This window comes from Musa acuminata, chromosome BXJ1-1 (assembly GCF_036884655.1).
Source record: "Musa acuminata AAA Group cultivar baxijiao chromosome BXJ1-1, Cavendish_Baxijiao_AAA, whole genome shotgun sequence".
Taxonomy (NCBI): Eukaryota; Viridiplantae; Streptophyta; class Magnoliopsida; order Zingiberales; family Musaceae; genus Musa; species Musa acuminata.
This window is the reverse complement of record NC_088327.1, coordinates 13,477,354-13,497,556: the sequence shown is the minus strand read 5'-3', so window position 1 is coordinate 13,497,556 and position 20,203 is coordinate 13,477,354. Positions and strand designations below refer to the sequence as shown.

The window sequence follows — 20,203 nt, the reverse complement described above, 5'->3', positions numbered from 1 at the left end:
AGCTAACAAATGGATGATTATGGAAAAAAATTCAAGGTCAGTATTACCATTTGATTGAGATCACACGGTTTGATCTTGTTCTAAAATAATAATAATAATAATAATATTTAAGTGATTGAACCACACTCTTGGCAGATTAAAGAAACAATAAATTTGGTTTCGGATTCCAAAAACAACCTATAAAATAATTTACCAATGATTCATATAGGGTGATTGAGATTGGAAGTTCAAGCACCCTTCTTAGTACAATGTCATTGAAACTCTTTAAAGATTCCAAATAAAATAATAAATAATAATAATAATCTTAACTAAATTTGCCAAGTTTTCCTAGTTCCTCGCCTTGGTCTTACCAGTCTTACCACAGTTATACATACTGAATGACAACGCATGTTAAAATGAGTATTATTTTCCGAAAGAATAATCACCGTTCTTTTTTCTCATCTTATCCTCTATAGAACAAATGGTACACAACGAAGATTTAGGTTTTGTTGACATCTCTTATCATCGACACAAGCTCAAGCTCAATGCTGATTGTTGCATCAACACATCCACGGACAATTTAAGCTAGCAGTTATGCATTGCACATCATTGAACATCATCTCTAAAGACAATTTTCAAGCCGAAAGCTGAAAACGAAATTGTTATAGTGCACAAGTTTACGATGGTCAAGATTTAACTTAAGATTAATTTTTCTGCTTATAAACAAATGCACAAAGGTTTATACATGATACTTGTCTAAGTAAAAAATTTTCAAATACACAAACGTAATTGTCTAATTTTTCTCCTGCTGCTCCCCATAACAATACTTTGGTCGAAGCCGAGCTAATGCTTCCGTGTGAGCCACTGGAATGTCCCTGGTAGAGAAGATTTCCTCCCATACTTGCTGGACTTCTACAAATAGGAGAAAATAAAAGCAAAATTAGCAGTTTATGGGCAATCATTAGTTACCACCTGATACTAAATTCTTATTTTGGAAATATAGTTCCAATTCAGAGTGATCCTTGAATTCAAGGCGCAATGGGTCCAAACAAGAAGACAGTTCAGAGTCGCCAATGTGGCTCAAGGCAAAACGATTAATGCATCATTTCATGTTGCTCAAATGGTCAACTCATTTTTTTTTTCTTAGTTTTAAGTCTTTCAGTCTTCCTTAGAGCCATTGAGACTATAAAGGCGTGTAAAGGTCTAGCATAAGCTACTTCATCTTACGAGAAACATAATATGAGAAATGGTGGACGCCTGGTTCTGCCCTCTCCAAATGCAGGTTGGTTGGCACATAAAGTAGCACAAGCAGGTGAACACAAAGCTTCAGAAGCTAAGATAAGAAACCATGGCAGATATCTTGAACAATGCCAAAAGAACATTTGGCTTGTCGAGGCAAAGCACTCTTACTTTTTTTATCCATGTCTGTGGAAATAACTCCACTTTGATCAATATGCAGATGGAGACTGTCCATTGGAAGCATGTTAGTTTACAAAAAAAAAATAAGACGAGAAGAGTTTTTACACTGAATTTGGGTGGCAACAGACCAAGACAAACTTCGTGAAACAAATCAATGAATCAAGGAAACATTCTCTAATGCACTTTGTTGCTATATCAGAGAAAACAGATTAACATTCAATGCCGTGAATCAATATATTAACTCAACAGATCATGCACTTCTGGCTATTCAAAACCTGGAAGAATTTGTTTGGAGTATCTTATTGTATTTAATGTTTTCTTTTTTCTATGCTCACCCTTCTCTTTTATTATAAAACTTTTTATCATTTCATTCTCTTGCTATAATCTTCATGGCTCCTTTTTCCTTCTAAAGAAGAGTAAAAGATTAAATTCTCCCATGATTGCTGCAGGTGGAGGTGGGGGGAGAGAAAAAAATGGTCTGGAAGGCAAGAATACATTATCATTTGAATCATCTTGATGTGAACAGAAACCTCTCATGGTTTTTTCCCTTTGAAGTGGTAAACATAAAGAAGAGAAAATGAAGTTTAGGAAAGGCAGATAGTGGAGACCAGCTTCTTGAGTGGGAGGACAGCACATTCTTGGAAGTCAAGCCAGAGTTAATTTAACTTCTGAAGGCTCAGATTAACGAGTTCAGACACTTTCTCTGTCAAGCAGCAGAAGGAATTCATCTTCAACAGAGGGTGGAAGTAAAAGATTTATGATTATAATTGTTGATGACATTATTACCAATATGTTGAGATTTTTTATGATATATAAGTGGTAGATGCAACCATATGCGGCAGAGATACACCGCAGCCATTGAACATTCAGAGCTGGTTTGCCAATTTCTATGGTAAAATACACATTCCGACCCTACTACACAGCTAAGGAACCAGCCAGAATTCTTTTTGTCCACCTTGAAGAAGGGAGGAAAAGGAAAACAAATATCTAAAAGGAGAGAAAAAATGAAAGGAACATAAATTTTCCATTGGTTTTTCTACAGTGATAAAGAATGACAAAAGGAAGCAGACTACTAATATTTCACCTTTTAGGTACCAGCAGATTCAGGTTGAGTTCATGAGATTCTTAGAGCATACTGTAGGCACAAGATATAACTAGTGAAAAGGGGGTGGGTATCTAATAATAAAGGCATAACCCTAAAGAATATCTCTACATAGGCAACAGAAAGTAACAACACATACAGTAAACAAGAATAAAAAATTATCACACACATAACACACACAGTAACCAAGACAATCAAGACTACACAGTTAAGATGATCCATGAAAACAAGATAAATCAAGAGACACCTTTGTCTCATATAAACATGCAATAAAATGCTCAGAGTTATAAACATGTAATTTCCTTCAAAATATGCCACAAATTAAACAGAAGAAAAAGAGACTCAAAAGGCTAAGAACCTTAACATGTTTAAATTGTATAAGTAATTATACTGAATCAATAGTTAAATTCCACACTCACCAGAATGATCCTTAGCTGAAAGGCACATGATTATCATGTCAAATCGTGGCACCTTGACCATATTATCTAGAAGACTAATAGCTAATTCAGTATCTTCCCTGAAAATGGAACACATGCCGTCAACATATGGTCAAATCCCAGGTTATGATTCCCTTTTATGATGAAAAAAGCCATAATAACATAGAAACAACTTACTTGAAAAATGTGCCAATGCACTTAATAATGTCAACTAAAATTGGTGCCGACAGGGCATTTTTAAAGATCTGAGGCAGTGTATGAGGTGGGATCATCTGACCTCACAAGTTGAAATATAATACAGACCTCAGCAACTGAATCCAATAAAATTTCTGATTAAACATAAGTAGAATCAGGACAAACCTTTAGCAACTCAGCTTGAGCAGAAACATCAGAAAGTGCCCTCCAAGAAACCTCAAATTCATAAGCTGACTTTGGAGAAGTAATATTTTTAGCTGCTGAAGCCACAGCTCGCGAAGCAGCACGAGAGGCGACATCATGCAGTGATGCTTTTAGCTCATGCTTGTGTTGGACACATTCATTTTTCTTTCAGATTGTTTAAAATTGCAAGAGTATGAGAAAAACAACAAAAGTGAATCATTACACTGATCTAAAGAATGAATAACCTTTCTGAAAATGAAGTATTATCACATTTAAAAGGTTTATCCTGAAAACAGCAGAACATATGAGAAAACTAACCCAGATGCAAATAGGGTCAATGGACAAGTTTTGCACATTAATCAATGAAAAACAGATGTTCTCAAGTAATAGTGGAGAATGTGCTAATGATAGCCTCAGTGTCATGACATCCAATTTAAATAGACGAACTTGTTATGGCTGCTAAAAGCCCCCGGCACCTTATATTGTTTATGAGTCCACATACACAAGTTCTGATGTCAAGCATTGTAATCATCATCATCATTATTATTATGTTTCATACAACCATCACAAAAAAGAAGCATATGCCTCAAATTATGATAAAATAGTCACTGTCGTAGAAGATACGAGTTTATAATATCTAGATCAGAAATTATAGAGATTTTCAGATGATGTAGATAACTTCCAGCATTAGTATTGAACGGGCTGAAGAAAAGATTGATGTGTCTATCACATAGGTCGAAATGTGAAAGGAAGGTATCAACAACTGCCAAGCAATTTCGTGATATAGCCACTAATATATAGCCAGGTCAATTTTGAAATTCACCAAACATGATTGATGTTTGCAATCAGTTACAACATGAAATTACATCACACCAGAAAAAGATCATCATGGCCTGTGCCACAGAATGACAATTATACTGAAATTTCCACCCTTGTAATTTGAGGAAGCAATGATGTACGTTAATCAAAATGGATCTGGTAACTGGGATCCAATCTTGTATGAAAAACAAACATAATGAAAACTAAATCACATAGTAAAGGAGTAGGTTTACTTTTGGAAATACTTCTGAAATTAGCTCAAAATGTTTCCCAAATTAGCCTTACAGGTAGCAAAGTACTATTCATGACATTTCATTTAAAAAGAACACTATTGGTAGCAACATGTCAGGAAGGAACACCATTATCTAGAATCATGTTTTCTCAAACTTGAAAGTGCATTTAGAGAATCACATTTCTTTAGGTAATTCTATTTGTGACACTAGTAAGATTGCTCCTATACGACATAAGTGACCATGGTCTGAATCATGTGAACAGTCTCCTCATCTATAGAAGTGCAAGTTGACCCACCTAGAGCACGTATTAACAAGAGCCTCATGCACTGGCTCACCCTTTTCAATCGGCAACAAGGCTTCATGATGTAAAATACTACTTTGAATTTGCATTTTCAGGCAATTATTAAGCGCCCTTTCACATCATCAAAAGTACTAGTCCTGGAAATTTTTCACAATAAAGGCTCATTCAAAATATCAAGGCAAAAGCTAGTTTGGAAACAAGTTCAAAATATCAAAGAAAAAGAACATATCTAGAAAGGCATGGATGACCTAGATGGTAACATATCGAATGAAACTGGCCTCAATCCAAAAAAGGTTAATTATAGGCTTGATTCCCAACAATAGAAGAAGAAAAACCAAAGAATATCTTTCTTTTTCTAGATAATGACAAGAACAAATCCAAGTAATATTTCTTTATTCCTTCTGCAGAGTTTGCTAATAGATAATAAAATGGAACTTATGATCTGTAAGTGTAGCATAGACAGAAGTTCAGGGGAAGTAAAGGATATTGTTTGAGAAGTAGGACATTGATAACCAGGTGGTACACCTAAACAGAAGAGGGTGTCATCTTACAAAATTTTCCAGGTTGTACATCTAAACAGAAGAAGGCAGCATGAAAATGTTGTGAGCAGAGCAACTACTATAATAGTATTTGCTACCCCGTGTTTTGGTCGCATAAACTTGCAAGAATGCAATGATAATGACCACATTGGTGCAGCTGGGTGCATGCTTCAAGTTATATAATGACACATATCTAACTGAACAACACCATTTCACAAGAAGTGAGTAACTGGATGTCTGAAAATATGATACCATTTTTTTTTTTTCATTTCTACATAGCAAAAACAGGCATGGGGCATGGACACTTTACATATGTGATTTACACATCTCAGTTCTTAAGGCTAGTGTTTTATTTCCTCAACATTTCTCTAGTAATTACCACCAGTATCAAATAGGAGGACATATGTAGTGCACAAAGTTCTCACCAGTGTAGGTTTGGGGCCAAAGTACAGTCTTATCTATATATTTAGAATATGGAGAGGCAGTTTCCGGAACTTGAACATGGTCTCACAGATAGGAAAAAGGAACAATCTCACTATTGTACCAAGATCCACTCTCATCCCTAGTATCAAATGATTATAAAAAAAAAAAGGCAAGATCAATCACCACATACCACCACACTGGATTTATGTGAACTTGCTGCTGCGTTGTGGACTCTATTTGAGATCAAATAATCATCTTGGATAATTTTTGATTCCACTTGCAAGCCATCTGCCAGTTGGCTCTCTTTACTTGCCTCTTTTAAGGCTCCAGATTTCCTGTTGGCAACCTCCTATAACACCAGATCTGAATTAGTCAACGAACATAACCTTCCTGATTTCCTAAAAAAATATTTAACTTATAACAACAATAAAAGGATTAACAAAAAACTTAGTCAGTTCACATTAAATGTTCTAGAATTAAAAATTGCCAAAAGATATGGTGACTTCCTTCTAAATTTAAAAAATTAAAGGTGAACATGATCTACTTTTGTCACACCTACTAAGGAACAAAGAACAAATTGAACATAAAATAAATTTAACTGGTAGTTGCAGGTCAATTTTGAAAACAAATTACCACAATATATCTAAGAGTAACTCCATTAGACAAGGAAACAAAAACGGAATAAAAATCTGGAATATAATCAATCACACTTGGTCAAAACCAGATACGATCTTATATAAGATATAAGCTTGTTAATAGATTTGCAGCACTGATTGCACCATCAATTAGGTCAACATCGATTAATATATTAGGTAACAAGATGCAATAGATATATCCGCCATGAAAAATATCTAAGTACTAAGACAAGATTCATAAAATTCAGAAAAGAAAAACATGATGAGAATGCCAATGACCACCAAAAATTCACGTCTTCCATCAAAGTAAATCTATAAGTAAAAAAATATATTATACTCAAACAATAAATACAAAAATCAAGATACAGGTAGATAACCAAAGGCATAACATACATAATCTTGCTATTAAATATCAAATCTCCTTCTCAAGCAGAAGAGAAGCAATGTGAAATTGATGTGTCAAAGGATTCCATATCCATGATAACAAGTATCTCATCAACAATGGCAAAGAAATGAGTTCAAGCTAGCACTATACAAGCTAGCGCTATAGTACCTAATCACCAACACCCATTTTAACATTTCCCCCAGCAAATTTGCAATACATCCTTGCATCATTATTCTGGCAAGGATGTATACCAAAGGCATAACGTACATAATCTTGCTATTAAATATCAAATCCCCTTCTCAAGCGGAAGAAAAGCAATGTGAAATTGATGTGCCAAAGGATTCCATATCCATGATAACAAGTATCTCATCAACAAATGGCAAAGAAATGAGTTGAAGCTAGCACTATAGTACCTAATCACCAACACCCATTTTAACATTTCCTCTAGCAAATTTGGCATACATCCTTGCAACATTATTCTCGCAAGGATGTACCAAAGGCATAACAGACATAATCTTGCCATTAAATATCAAATCTCCTTCTCAAGCGGAAGAGAAGCAATGTAAAATTGATGTGCCAAAGGATTCCATATCCATGATAACAAGTATCTCATCAACAAATGGCAAAGAAATGAGTTGAAGCTAGCGGCTAGCGCTATAGTACCTAATCACCAACACCCATTTTAACATTTCCTCTAGCAAATTTGGCATACATCCTTGCAGCATTATTCTGGCAAGGATGAATCTGATGTTTACGAATCTGATTTTGCACATTTTTCTTCATAAGTTCCTCATGGCAGAGAGAACTTATGCTTTGCTCTCTCATGGTGGCATCACAGGCTCCTGTGTTGTCATACATCAGAAAGCTTTATCATTAAGTATGCATGAGTATCCACTTCCCAAGTGCATGAAATATACAACACAAACCCTATGTAAGCTGCTGAATAATTTTGTTTAAAGAACATCTTAAGAAAAATGTATATAAATATTTAGGTAAAACAACAGGACTTAGAAATGCTAAAAGACCAATAGAAACATAGATGTTACCTTCTCATACAAAGCTTTTATCTCAGAGTACTGCTTTCTAAGTTCTTGAGTATTTGGATCAAGTCTCACAGCAAAATCAGCATCTGTAATCAGAACTTAAGGATCACCAGTTCTAGAAACAAGATAACTGAATTCAAAATGCATGAACTAGATATCAAAACTACAAGAGACCAAACATATTATCTTATACCCTCTAATGATGCTTTAAGCTTTCCAAGTTCTTTCCTGGCAGTAGCTCTACGTGAGTATGCTTTGACATAACGATCATCCAAGTTTAAGGCCTCCATACAGTCATTCTCGGCCTCTTCAAATCTAACAAACATGTGTAAGGCACACCATCAATTAAAAATAAGAACCACCAAAATCACATGGAAGAAGGAAGATAAAAGATCTAAATTAGCCAACTTTGGCAACTCTATTTCTCCAATTCTTCTTTCATATTTTCAATAATACCTTATAAAAGCCCAAGAAGTTCTAACCTCATAGCTTTAAATATTTTATTACAAGTAATGACCCAAACTGAAGCATAGAATTACTAGAACAATAAAAGTTTCCAGTTGGCTTACAAGGCCACAAGAATTCTACAACCAGGTTTTCTAATAGGATTGGAATTTTTAAAAGCTTGGTGAGAAGAAAGACCAAAGGCATCAAGAAAGAACATTTTATCTATCATAACTAGTTGCAAATAAAGCTTGAACAGAGATACATAGGATATCTCTAGTCCGACCTCTCAATGATATCAAAGACAAATTTCTTTAATTTGTATATAGTTGAAATTTGCCAAAGTCCTAAAAGGTGGAGTTACTTGCATTAAGTATCTGATAATACATTAGACATAGAGCTATAATTATTACAATTAGAACATTTAAATTTTAAAATGGGAAATTAAGTTATAAATTAAAATAAAGAATGAAAACAGATAAATGTAGGATCTGACAGAATCCAGAATGATTGTAAATACCTAACAAACTAAAAGGTCAGATCTGATCATATACACTATAATCTGGAAATCTGAAGAAAGCATTTTATCAATAGGAAAGACACTCTTCTAGCATTTAATCAACACAAAGACCATACACAGAACTGCACAAATTATTGTTGAATTGTACTTCTGAGCCATCATATTGAAACTTTGGAAGAAAGTGACTAAACAAAGATTAAGATTTAGAATCACTAATCCAAAATTTTGACATAATAAAGATATACCTAAGTGTAACAGTTTGTTTCTTTAAAAAATCAAACCTTAAAGGTTATTTATTTATGCAACAACTATGAAAAAAAAAAACAAAGACTTGTATCTGAAGTTTAAAACCCTAGAAAAAATTCATGAGAGCTCCTACAAAATAATTCATAAACTAGAATACAACCTGCTTAGCACAATGTACAATTTCTTCAAAATCCTTTAAACATGTAAAAAAGAAAAAACATAATAGAAAATTCAAATTTATCTTTAAAACAACAACATATAACTTAAATTTTAACGTCAAACCAATAACATCATGAACAGATAACATGAGAAACTTGCCTTCTAAGTTTGAGATAAGCCATAGCTCTATTTGCAAAAGCAACAGAAGTAGGAGATAGTGCAATACTTCTTGAGTAGCACTCAATGGCTTTGAGAAACCTTTTTTGCTTAAAATATTCGTTACCCTACAAGAAGAAAAAAGAAATAACAGTTGTCACAGAAGAATCTAACCATTCTATACATGAAAAGTATCTTCCTACCAGCTCTTTCTCTGATGCAGCATCAGGTAAAGCTTCATCATTCAGATTGCTACTGTATATCTGGCCAATTGCATCAGTATATTTTGAATAATCATACGGTGCGGAATGATCATTAGAAGAAAAATCAAAAACTACATCAGATTTTGGCTTAACACCAACTGCTGGAACCTTTCTTGGAGGTTCTTTATATCCATCAATAATTCCAGGATTCTGCAGTGAGCCCTCCAACATAACAATAGTTCCGGTTAAGCAAAAAAAACAAACTATGAAAAGCATAAAGCAAACTCTATACTATGTTTCACTTCTCAGCAGTAGAACTAAGATCTGCAATTAATTGAAGCTCATGCAATTTGAATAAAAGATAAGCAGTTACTATTATCAACACCAATAACTATGCAAAAAAAAAAAAAAAAAGATTGACAAAAAGCTAAAAGCAGTAACCATGGATTCATTGTGAACAAATCTTGGTTTGGAATACAGTAAGGCCAAATCAGAATATACATGAACTCAACTGCCTGGAGCTAATGAATAAAATAATATGGACAAAATGATTTTAAATGCAATAAGGCTCATTGAGCCAAGGGCAACATAGCAAGTCCACTATACTGTATATGTAGGCATAAGTATCATAAATCAAGAATGCATCATGAAAAACAGATATATGTAGTGCAAATTATCCATATATTCAGTTCTCAAGCTAACAAAAATGCAGTTCCAGACAATTTAATTGTAACAGAAGAATCCACAAATAATTAAGCATGACTTCAGTTCATCAGGGTTGCAACTTTCAAATTCATTTGTGCACAAATAAATTAAAACTGTACAAAGATGTTATAGTAGACAGAATGAAGATCAGAAGGACGACCAAATAATATGTGGTCACCAGTGCCACAACTACGCAAGATTAAAAAAAGAAAAGGCTCTTGATGAACCAAATACATTTTTTGAAACTCAATCTATGAAAGGATTATGATAAACCTGATTAGGAGGCAGATGGTTACAAATACATAACATAATCTGAAGGACCAATTTTTATGTCATTATCAGTCAATTGCAAAAAGTGGACAAGACAATGGATACAGAAGTCTGGCAGTGATTTTTTCACTGTTCAGCAAAAGAAACTTGGGGATTTGCAACATTGATTCATCTTGGGCAGAAAATCCAGCGGCCATATGCTCATTATGAGAATCAGAATAACAGAAATCACCACATCTGTCAAAAAATGAAAGGTCCGCAGCAAAATACACAAACATTGAGCACCCAAAGAACAACTCAACTACTTATTTATTCAGGTCTTGCATTCATGTTGTGCTTCGACTCTTTGATATACTCATGAGAAACATCCAACAAAAGATCATATAGCCACCGTATTAGGACCTATGTAAAAGTGGATAACTTTACTATTTGTACCAGTGACAATTCAAAGATGAATGTAGTAGTAGAGGAAAGAATATAATAATACTGCATTATTCTCTTACATCATAATGTTTACTTGTTTAGAGTAAAATTTTTAAGTAAGCAATCTTCAGCATCCAAGCAATCACAGCAGAATTGGCTGTTACATCAGGCACATTGCAATATTAGCCTATAAGAAAACAAAAAATAAAACACTACCGGCTTTTTGTTCTGGCGGGCATGGCCCTTCAGCTTCTCGTCCTCGTCCTTAAGCAAGTCATCCCAGTCTTTCAGGTCGTTCAAGAAACCCTTGAACTCCTAAGAAACAAAGTATTTGCGGTGAAAATGTTCTTAAGTTCCAATAACAGCATATAAAGCGAAAGAGAGAATTTTGTGGCAAAACAAACCCGGCTACGCTCTTATTCTAACATTTTTTCACCGTCACCATATCACAGTTAAGATCATTAAGCCTATTTCATCAGAAGGGCGGAGGATAAAAAAAATTGTTCTCGTCTACGAACAACAGGTAGGTACTGCTTCCTCATCAACACAATAAAAGGCTCGAATTTTGTCCAGAAAACATAAAAAGAGATGCGATTTCATGAAAAGACTTACCATGGAGCGGTCTCGGTCCGGCTTTCTGGAGACCCCAGCCATCGATTTCGAAGCAACCACTAACAGCTAGAAACGGAGAGAAGGAAGAGAATAAATCTGTCAAATCTGAAGATAAGATACGAAAAGAGCAACAGTTCGCGAGGGCGAGGGCGAGGGCGAGGGCGGGGCGAAAGCAGGAAGACACTCGAACTTCGAGGTCTCTCTCGGTTCTTCTTGGGGTGAAAGGGGCGCTTCAACCTTTTATATGGGCTTTGAGCACGACGCCGAGTTGGACTTGGTGGCCGAGTCGCAGAGTTGCAAGTCTCATGGGCCTCAAATTATCCCACCTGAACCGAACCAAACCGAACCCAATAACTCATAATGGAACACGACGTTAACGAAATCGGAGGATATGGTCCGACCAGACCGGCTAGATACTTATCGGTCGCTGGGTCTCCCTTCCTTCGACTTGGTTGATGCCTTGTCTCTCGTCCCCTTCCCATAGCTCTCTCACAATCCCCGAATCCAAACCCTTGTTAGGGTTTCCACCTCTCTCACCAAATCCCGTATATCGACCTTGGACTCCTCCCTCGTTCCCTATCCCTGGCTCCAGGATCCGAACCGTAGTCCCTTTATTCTCTTTCTCCTCGATCTCGCGATCGCCATGTCGAAGCGGAAGTTTGGCTTCGAAGGATTCGGCGTCAACCGCCCCGCCACCTACAACTTTGAGCGCACATCGGCGCCGCAGCGCCTTTACGTCCCACCTTCCTCTCGCGGCGGCGGCCACGACAACCATGAGGACGCCGACCTTGACAATATCGAGTACGACCAGCCCGACTTCCCCGAGCGGTCGTCCCCCGCCGGTGACGACGGAGAGATTGACCCACTCGACGCCTTCATGGAGGGGATCCAGGAGGAGATCCGGGCGCCGCCTCCTGCCTCTGTGAATCCCAAGGACAAGGACGACAAGTACAAGGACGACGATGAGGACGACCCGGTCGAGAGCTTCTTGCGGTCCAAGAAGGACACTGGATTGACTCTGGCGTCGGAGGCTCTTCACGCCGGGTATGACTCTGACGAGGAGGTGTATGCAGCGGCGAAGGCGGTTGATTTGGGTATGGTTGAATATGATTCAGACGATAACCCGATTGTAGTGGACAAGAGGAAGATCGAGCCAATTCCAGCATTAGATCATGGCACCATTGATTATGAGCCGTTTAACAAGGACTTTTATGAGGAGCAACCGTCGATCTCAGGTAAATGTTCTAGCTTTTCTCTTGTTTTTGATGGCTGAGATGATTCTGATAACTTCACATTCTTAAGTAGATTATTATGTTACTCTCTGTTTTGCTAATGAATACCCAACCTGCTTGTTGTTACGGTTTGTACTATGCTAATTTGGCCTGCATGTGGATTAACATAATGACCAAGTAAGCTTAAGGTTGAAACTTCACACGATCCATGGAATGAAATATACTGATTGAATTCTTCTACTAATAACAGCAATTTTGATATGCAATACAATATGCACCTCATTGGTAATTTATGAAATTTAGTCAAAATCATCGGCTTTCATTGAGTACTCTGGAATTTTGAGATTATGCTCTAAAATCTAAATAGCCTTAGATGTTGTTGGTTGCTGCTGTTGATTCTTCTAAATAAACTGAAATGATTTCTTTTTTTTCCTACATTGTTATTCTTCATAGTTGTGCTAAGTGTATATTCTGCATACCATGTTGGATATCAAAGTTTAGATGCATTAGCATTTTGCTGCATATGATTATTATTCCTATGAATGACTGCTTAGACATTGTTATACTGTCTAAAAGCCTCATAAGGTGTTTTTTAAGTTCTAACTTGTTCACTTTAACATTTTGGTATCTTTAAGTTGTTATGTTGTATATTAGTACTGTTTCTAGGCTTTTTGTCACAGAAGCTGGCAAAGCCTCAAAGGAAACCTTGTCAATTATATGTTTGTTGATTTATTTTCTCTTAAGGTGCTATGTAGGAGTCAGTATGTAGTGAAGATTCTCTGAAACATATACTCAATATCTTATCTTTCTTTTGTTTTATAGGAATGAACGAGCAAGAAATTGAAGAATATCGGAAAGGTTTAGCCATACGGGTTTCAGGTTTTGATGTACCAAAGCCAATCAAACTCTTTGAAGAATGTGGGTTTTCTCCTGCACTAATGGGTGCTATCACAAAGCAGGGCTATGAGAAACCAACAACAATACAGTGTCAGGCTCTGCCCATTGTACTTTCTGGTAGAGATGTTATTGGCATTGCAAAAACAGGCTCTGGTAAAACTGCTGCATTTGTTCTTCCTATGATTGTTCATATTATGGATCAGCCTGAACTTGACAAAGGAGAAGGTCCAATAGGCGTAATATGTGCCCCTACTAGAGAATTAGCACATCAGATTTATCTAGAAGCTAGGAAGTTTGCAAAACCATATGGAATACGAGTTGGAGCTGTGTATGGTGGTGTCTCCAAACTTGACCAATTCAAAGAACTCAAAGCAGGTTGTGAAGTAGTTGTTGCCACACCAGGAAGATTGATAGACTTGCTGAAGATGAAGGCCCTTACAATGCTTAGGGCAACTTATCTTGTGCTAGATGAAGCTGATCGGATGTTTGATCTTGGCTTTGAGCCACAAATACGATCTATTGTTGGTCAAATTAGACCAGATCGTCAAACTTTACTTTTTTCTGCCACTATGCCTTACAAAGTTGAACGTTTAGCAAGAGAAATTCTCTCTGATCCTGTAAGGGTTACAGTTGGTGAGGTAGGAACGGCAAATGAGGACATTACTCAAGTTGTTAATGTAATTTCTTCTGATGCTGAGAAGATGCCTTGGCTTTTAGAAAAACTACCTGGAATGATTGATGATGGGGATGTTCTTGTATTTGCTTTGAAGAAAGGTACAGTGGATGAGATTGAAAGCCAGTTGATTCCGAATGGATTTAAAATTGCAGCCCTTCACGGTGACAAGGACCAGGCCTCCCGCATGGACATTTTACAGAAGTTTAAATCGGGAATTTACCATGTCCTTGTTGCAACTGATGTTGCTGCCCGTGGACTTGATATAAAGTCAATTAAATCAGTTGTTAATTTTGATATTGCCAGAGATATGGACATGCACGTCCATCGTATTGGTCGAACAGGCCGTGCTGGGGATAAAGATGGGACTGCATACACACTTATCACACAAAAAGAAGCACGTTTTGCTGGTGAATTAGTCAACAGCTTGATAGCTGCCGGTCAAGATGTCCCTGCTGAGCTAATGGATCTTGCTATGAAGGTATGACTTAACATTTTTTGTTCATTGTTTGTGCACTTTGAACAAGGTTGTGTCAGCAAATTTGCCTAATTGTTTTTTCTGTATAGAAGGCTGCATCTTGGTTGGTTGGTCAAATGGAAGACTTACCTTTACTTCATGTGACTTTTCAAGTCCCAATCCAACCACACTGCACCTTATGATGGGCTCGTGTGCAACAGTAACCTGATCCCATCACAAATTCCATTTTAGTTAACCTGTCTATGTTGGGTTTTATCAGTTTTTCAAAGAAGATTTACCCTAGGCCAACCCAAGTTAAAAGAACAAAGCTATTCTGCCACATTAAACAGTTTTGAGTTGTTGGACATCTAACCATTTGTAGTCCTGATTCTCCACATCATGGTGTACAACTTCGTCACATTCTGCATTAAATAATTAGCATAAAAACATCTCTTTTATGATTTATTGTTGAAGTGTTGCTCTTCAAATTTTCCATCGGATACTTCATGGAAGTGCCATCTAAACTTTACTTTCAGATTCATTTTCCTTTTGCAAAGACATATAACCTTTTATTCTTTAGATAAACCATATACTTCAAAGTTGTAAAGTGTGAGCATTATTTTTCTTTAGTTCTCCATGAAATGAGTTTATCTAAACTTCTATTAAATTTAGGATGGGAGGTTCAGGGCCAAACGTGATGCAAGAAAAGGTTCTGGTATGTGTATATGGATTACTGCATGTGACCCCAAGAGAGGTAAAGTCAATATTTTCTTGCCTTCGTTGTAACACAAAGATTCCCTTTATCAGGTGGAAAGAAGGGGGGACGCAGAGGAAAAGGTGGCAATGGAAGTGGGAGAGGTGTACGTGGTGTTGATTTCGGGCTTGGTATCGGCTACAATCCTGATACAGCAAATGCAGCAACATCTCATTCTGTTCCAAGCAGATCTGCTGCTGTTAATTCACTGAGAACAGGGATGATGGCACAGTTCAAAAGCAATTTTGTTGCTGCCTCTTCTAATTCTGAGGGTAACATATCCTCTACCACAAGACCATCTTTATCTGGTTTTGTCTCTGGTGGTTCGATTGGTGGGGAGGCATACAAAGCACAGTCGCTTACTACTTTCATTCCTGCCACTAAGAATGAAGGAAGCAGAATCGAGAATGGGAACCAGAAGAACTCTGAAAGGTTAGCCTCCTGAAATTGAATTTTTATAGTTTTATGGATGCATTTGGATCCCAGTAAAACTGCAAATCACGGCAATCTTGATATTGAATGTTCTCTTAGAAGCATTGGATATGATTTTTTTACCCTTTTTTTTAAAGCAAACAGACTATTTTGTGCTTGGGTACATGATAAGAATTCATAGAGTTGATTTTTCCAGTTTCACGAATACTTCCTCTACTTTCTTCTTCAGCATCCTAAAACCTTGTGGAGAGTTTCTTGGTCAAATAACCTGATTGTACACTTTAAATCTTGATGTTAGACTGATATTGCTGATGCACAGTGTATTTGCTAATGTGTATTGTGTTTCTGTTGGACAGAAAATTGGGCATGTCAATGCTCTCTGATCTATTGTTTTCATTGATTGCAGTGTGAGAGATAGACCTCGAGAAAGGAAGCGGCCTTCTGGGTGGGATCGTTAATGTTTTTCTAATGTATGGATACATGTTTTCTATAAATTGTTAATCTTTGTCATGTTACATCACGATCAATCTATACTTAATGTATTTATGGTAATGTGTTTGCTTCTTCTATCATCTAGATTATTTTATCAGTCATATATAACTCATTCTTCACTAGCTGGAGCTTCACAAACCTAAATTTTTGGTTGACGAATTGATAACTTGGACATTTGAACTTATTCTATCCTTTGAAACGATATAGGTTCTCATGGGTATATGTGGCACATCCTTGCAGCAAATAATGCATCTAGGTTGTCGTGTTAAGCGTGGTCAACACTGATCATCATTGTATATTTATACCTATGCTTTGGCTTGAAGCTAGCCTGTCATTGCATTTTTCTGTTTGTGGCTGCTGATTTCTAGTCGGATCCTACTTGACTCGCTTGTCAAGTCTGGTTTGACCCTCTATCGTATTTGGTTTCTGGGATATGGGGCCAGTTACTGAGCTCAGCCCATTTGTGCGGTTAAATGTTTTTATTTTTTGTTATTTTTTGGTGAGTGTGATCTTTGTTTGTTTTCCTTTTCTTCAGATAGTTTTACAAGCATTGTAGTAAAAAAAGAAGATAATTTTCTGGGATTGTTATGCATTGAGTTTGTTTATCTTATTGATTTTTATATGTTGTAACAATTGAAGAATATAATAAGTTGAAGTGTCTTCCTACTGTTCTATAGTTGTATTTGTCAGTACAATTATATTCAACTTCTGAATTCTAGAAATTGAGGTTCCCTCTTTTATGGTTTTTTGTCTATATCAGCTGCCTAAGATTATTAAAGAATCCTTGTGCTAGTTCTACCAAATTGCTTAAATTTTAAAACAAAAAAAAGCTTATTTAGATAAAATATCTAATTTGATTTATCTTCAAGTTATCTTTGATACCTGGTTATGGTTCTTTGAGTGATATAGTTGCCATTTATTTTGTGTTTGCGCGACCAATTATATCAGTTGCCTTGTTGATGTTTTCTTCAGCTAGACAAAAATTTTCTAAAATTGCAAACACGTAGGGAATCCCTTATGTCACTGTGATCTAAAATTTTCTATTGTAGATCTTGTTAAAAAAATTTTTGTATCAATCAAGCAATTATTTCTTAGTGATAAATTGTGGGTTAATTATAGATTGATTACTTTCTATAGTTAAATCTCTTATGAAAGTTATGAAAGCGAAATATTTAGTTTCATTTATTCTAATGATATTGGTTTTATTGACGGAAGCATACAAACGATGGACAAAAAACTAATTTTAGTATCTCAGTTACGTTTTCGATAATGGCAAACGATAGCGTTGTTGGGAGTCGTGGGTGGTTATTATGGATGAGAAGGGAGAGCGACGTTAAGAGGTGAAGTGACAATGTAGATGTTGATGCTTTGTATTTACGTTGGCACCACTCGACAATTATGTTAGCATCAACATAGATGTAGAGAGGCATCGCCTTTCTTCATATCGTTGTTAGCGTCGACGTAGATGCAGAGCAATATCGTTTTGCATTTGCATCGATGTCAATGTAGATGTCGAGCGATGTTTTGTATTTACATCTGCATTAACGTTGATGCAAATGTAAAGCGATAAAAGGGTTGCTCGACATCTGCATTAGTGTTGATGCAGATGCATAGCAATGTTGTCCTTTCTCGCATCATTGTTGGTGCCCATGTAGATGTCGAGTGGTGCTTTGCATTTGCGTTGGCATCGATGCAGATATCGAATAACCTTTTCATTCCTCGGTAACTATGTCGATGGTGCTCTATATCTATGTCGACATCGATAGTCGATGCAGTTGTTGATCGACATCGACGTAGATGCAAAGCATTGATATCTACATTATCGCTCTTCTTCGTTCACAACAATCACTCATCACCCCCAATAGTGTCATCATTTATTACCATAAAAAACGTAATTGGAATGTTGAAATTATCTTTTTATCCATCGTTTTGGTGCTTTTGTCGATAAAACAAATGACATTAGTGTTACGGTAAGTAACTTTTTAAGCCGTGGCCTCGGGGCCGTCGCGGCTCGGTTCGGGGGTCCGGATGTCGGGGATCTCGGGCGGCGTCCCTCGGGGTCTCCCGACGGCCGAGCACAGTGGTTCGGGTCGGGAGGTCGGTTCGGCAGGTCGGGTCGGCGGTTCGGGTCGACAGTTCGGGTCGGCGGTTCGGGTCGGGAGGTAGCTCCGCCGCAGCGTCGGGAAGAGGCGACACCGTCTCGCACCTGCACACAGGTCGGGCTGGGAGCTCGACCCGACCCCTCCGACGATCAAGTTAGCGATGTAGAGGGGATTGTGGATGAGGCAGAAGAAGAGCCTCTGAGTGTTTTGTGTCTAAGTGAGTTCCCGTAGGGGTTGTGTGTATCCCCCACCCCTCCCCCCCCCCCCCCCCCCCCCCCCCCCCCCCCCCCCCCCCGTCTCCTTTAGCATGCAAGGGTATTTATAGGGAAGCTTACTGTGCCTGAGCTGCCCGCTTACAGGGGGCAGGCTGGTACTTCTGACAGTAGCGATGGCGTAGCGTGTTGGACTTGGCTTTTGCAGGATATTAATGTGCCTCGGTCAGCGTTCTGATCAATTCCGAGGTGCGTGACGTCATCTGGAGCAACTGACATTATCCTGAGACTGATTGCCATTTTTACCCTTATCATATTCCCCCCCCGAAAGGAGCTATGCGTCGGTTGTCACACAAGGGGAGTCCGATGCATGGCTTTTGTCTTCAGGCGGGCTGGCCGTACGAACGCAGTTTCGGGGAGAATGGAGCCGAGGGGCCGAGGAGCACGACGCAGGCGGGCTAGCCGCGCAGGTGTGTCCTGGGTGGCGTAAAGCCGAAGAGCCGAGGAGCACGACGCAGGCGGGCTGGCCGCGCAGGCGTGGTCTCGGGTGGCGTAAAGCCGAAGAGCCGAGGAGCACGACGCAGGCGGGCTGGCCGCGCAGGCGTGGTCTCGAGTGGCGTAAAGCCGAAGAGCCGAGGAGCACGATGCAGGCGGGTTGACCGCGCAGGTGTGGTCTCGGGTGGCGTAAAGCCGAAGAGCCGAGGAGCACGACGCAGGCGAGCTGGCCACGCAGGCGTGGGCTCGGCCGTCTATGGCCGAGGGATATGGCAAAGAGTCGGGAGACTCGATTCAGGCGGGCAGACCGTGCTGAGGTGCATCTCGGCGGTGCGGCCAAGGGACACCGCTCAGGTGGGCAGACCGCGCTGAGGTGAACTCGGGAGCGTATGGCTGAGAAGCTCGGCGCAGGCAGGCTGCGGCCGAGGGACGTGACCTAGGTGGGCAAGCCGCCCTGAGATGGACTTGGTAGTGAATATGGCCAAGGAGCTCGGCGCAGGCAGGCTGGACGCGCGGACGTGTCTCGGGGAGTATGGAGCCGAGGGGCACGTAGCAGGCGGGCTGGCCGCGCTGGTGTGTCTCGGGAACACGGACCCAAGGAGCACGACGCAGGCAGGCTGGTCGCGCAGGTGTGTCTCGGGGATGATGGGAGCGAGGAGCACGACGCAGGCCGTGCAGGTGTGGTCTCGGGCATCATTCCACCGAGGAGCACGACGCAGGCGAGCAGACCGCGCAGGCGTGGTCGCGAGGGCCATGCGGCCGAGTAGCACGACGCAGGCGGGCAGGACGCGCGGACGTGGTCTCGGGCACCATGCGGCCGAGCAGCACGACACAGGCGGACAGGCTGCACCGAGGTGGATCTCGGCAGTGTGTGGTCGAGGTGCTCGGCACAGGCGGGCAGACCGTGCATGGGGCCGAGGCAGCGGGCTTCGCCGTCAGCCGAGCAGCTGAGGCGGGCGGCCGTGCATGGGGCCGAGGAGTCGAGGCAGCGGGCTGCACCGTCAGCCGGGCAGCTGAGGCGGGCGG

General features: G+C 39.2%; 2 protein-coding genes across 5 annotated transcripts; one reads left to right on the top strand and one right to left on the bottom strand.

The window, feature by feature from the left end:
• Nucleotides 1–655: 655 nt before the first annotated feature.
• LOC103996932 (uncharacterized) lies at nt 656–11,641 on the bottom strand. Of its 3 annotated transcripts, none has more exons than XM_009418003.3 (11): nt 11,432–11,641; nt 11,036–11,134; nt 9,422–9,643; nt 9,222–9,346; nt 7,887–8,008; nt 7,697–7,779; nt 5,821–5,979; nt 3,298–3,480; nt 3,115–3,209; nt 2,920–3,017; nt 656–891 (listed from the first exon to the last, which is right to left on the bottom strand). In XM_009418003.3, exons 1-11 carry the CDS (start codon nt 11,471–11,473, stop codon nt 773–775), a joined length of 1,347 nt encoding a protein of 448 aa, XP_009416278.2. In that variant the 5' UTR covers nt 11,474–11,641; the 3' UTR covers nt 656–772. The 3 variants fall into 3 exon arrangements, with proteins under 3 accessions (XP_009416278.2, XP_009416296.2, XP_009416287.2); XM_009418021.3 differs by having other exon boundaries at nt 3,298–3,456; XM_009418012.3 differs by having other exon boundaries at nt 9,422–9,631.
• Nucleotides 11,642–11,857: 216 nt separating this feature from the next.
• Nucleotides 11,858–16,445, top strand: LOC135585444 (DEAD-box ATP-dependent RNA helicase 24-like). Of its 2 annotated transcripts, XM_065185229.1 has the most exons (5): nt 11,859–12,666; nt 13,486–14,714; nt 15,363–15,405; nt 15,498–15,876; nt 16,283–16,445. In XM_065185229.1, exons 1-5 carry the CDS (start codon nt 12,075–12,077, stop codon nt 16,332–16,334), a joined length of 2,295 nt encoding a protein of 764 aa, XP_065041301.1. In that variant the 5' UTR covers nt 11,859–12,074; the 3' UTR covers nt 16,335–16,445. The 2 variants fall into 2 exon arrangements, with proteins under 2 accessions (XP_065041308.1, XP_065041301.1); XM_065185236.1 differs by lacking the exons at nt 15,363–15,405; nt 16,283–16,445 and having other exon boundaries at nt 11,858–12,666; nt 15,498–15,813.
• The last annotated feature ends 3,758 nt before the right edge of the window (nt 16,446–20,203 follow it).

Coding starts and splice junctions, on each gene's coding strand:
- LOC103996932 (XM_009418003.3), bottom strand. CDS start 11,473: ATGGCTGGGGTCTCCAGAAAGCCGGACCGAGACCGCTCCATG. Junction 11,135..11,431: donor CGGACCGAGACCGCTCCATG/GTAAGTCTTTTC, acceptor TTTGTTTCTTAG/GAGTTCAAGGGTTTCTTGAA. Junction 5,980..7,696: donor TAAAAGCTTTGTATGAGAAG/GTAACATCTATG, acceptor CTGGTGTTATAG/GAGGTTGCCAACAGGAAATC.
- LOC135585444 (XM_065185229.1), top strand. CDS start 12,075: ATGTCGAAGCGGAAGTTTGGCTTCGAAGGATTCGGCGTCAACCGCCCC. Junction 14,715..15,362: donor TAATGGATCTTGCTATGAAG/GTATGACTTAAC, acceptor TATTAAATTTAG/GATGGGAGGTTCAGGGCCAA. Junction 15,877..16,282: donor AACCAGAAGAACTCTGAAAG/GTTAGCCTCCTG, acceptor CATTGATTGCAG/TGTGAGAGATAGACCTCGAG.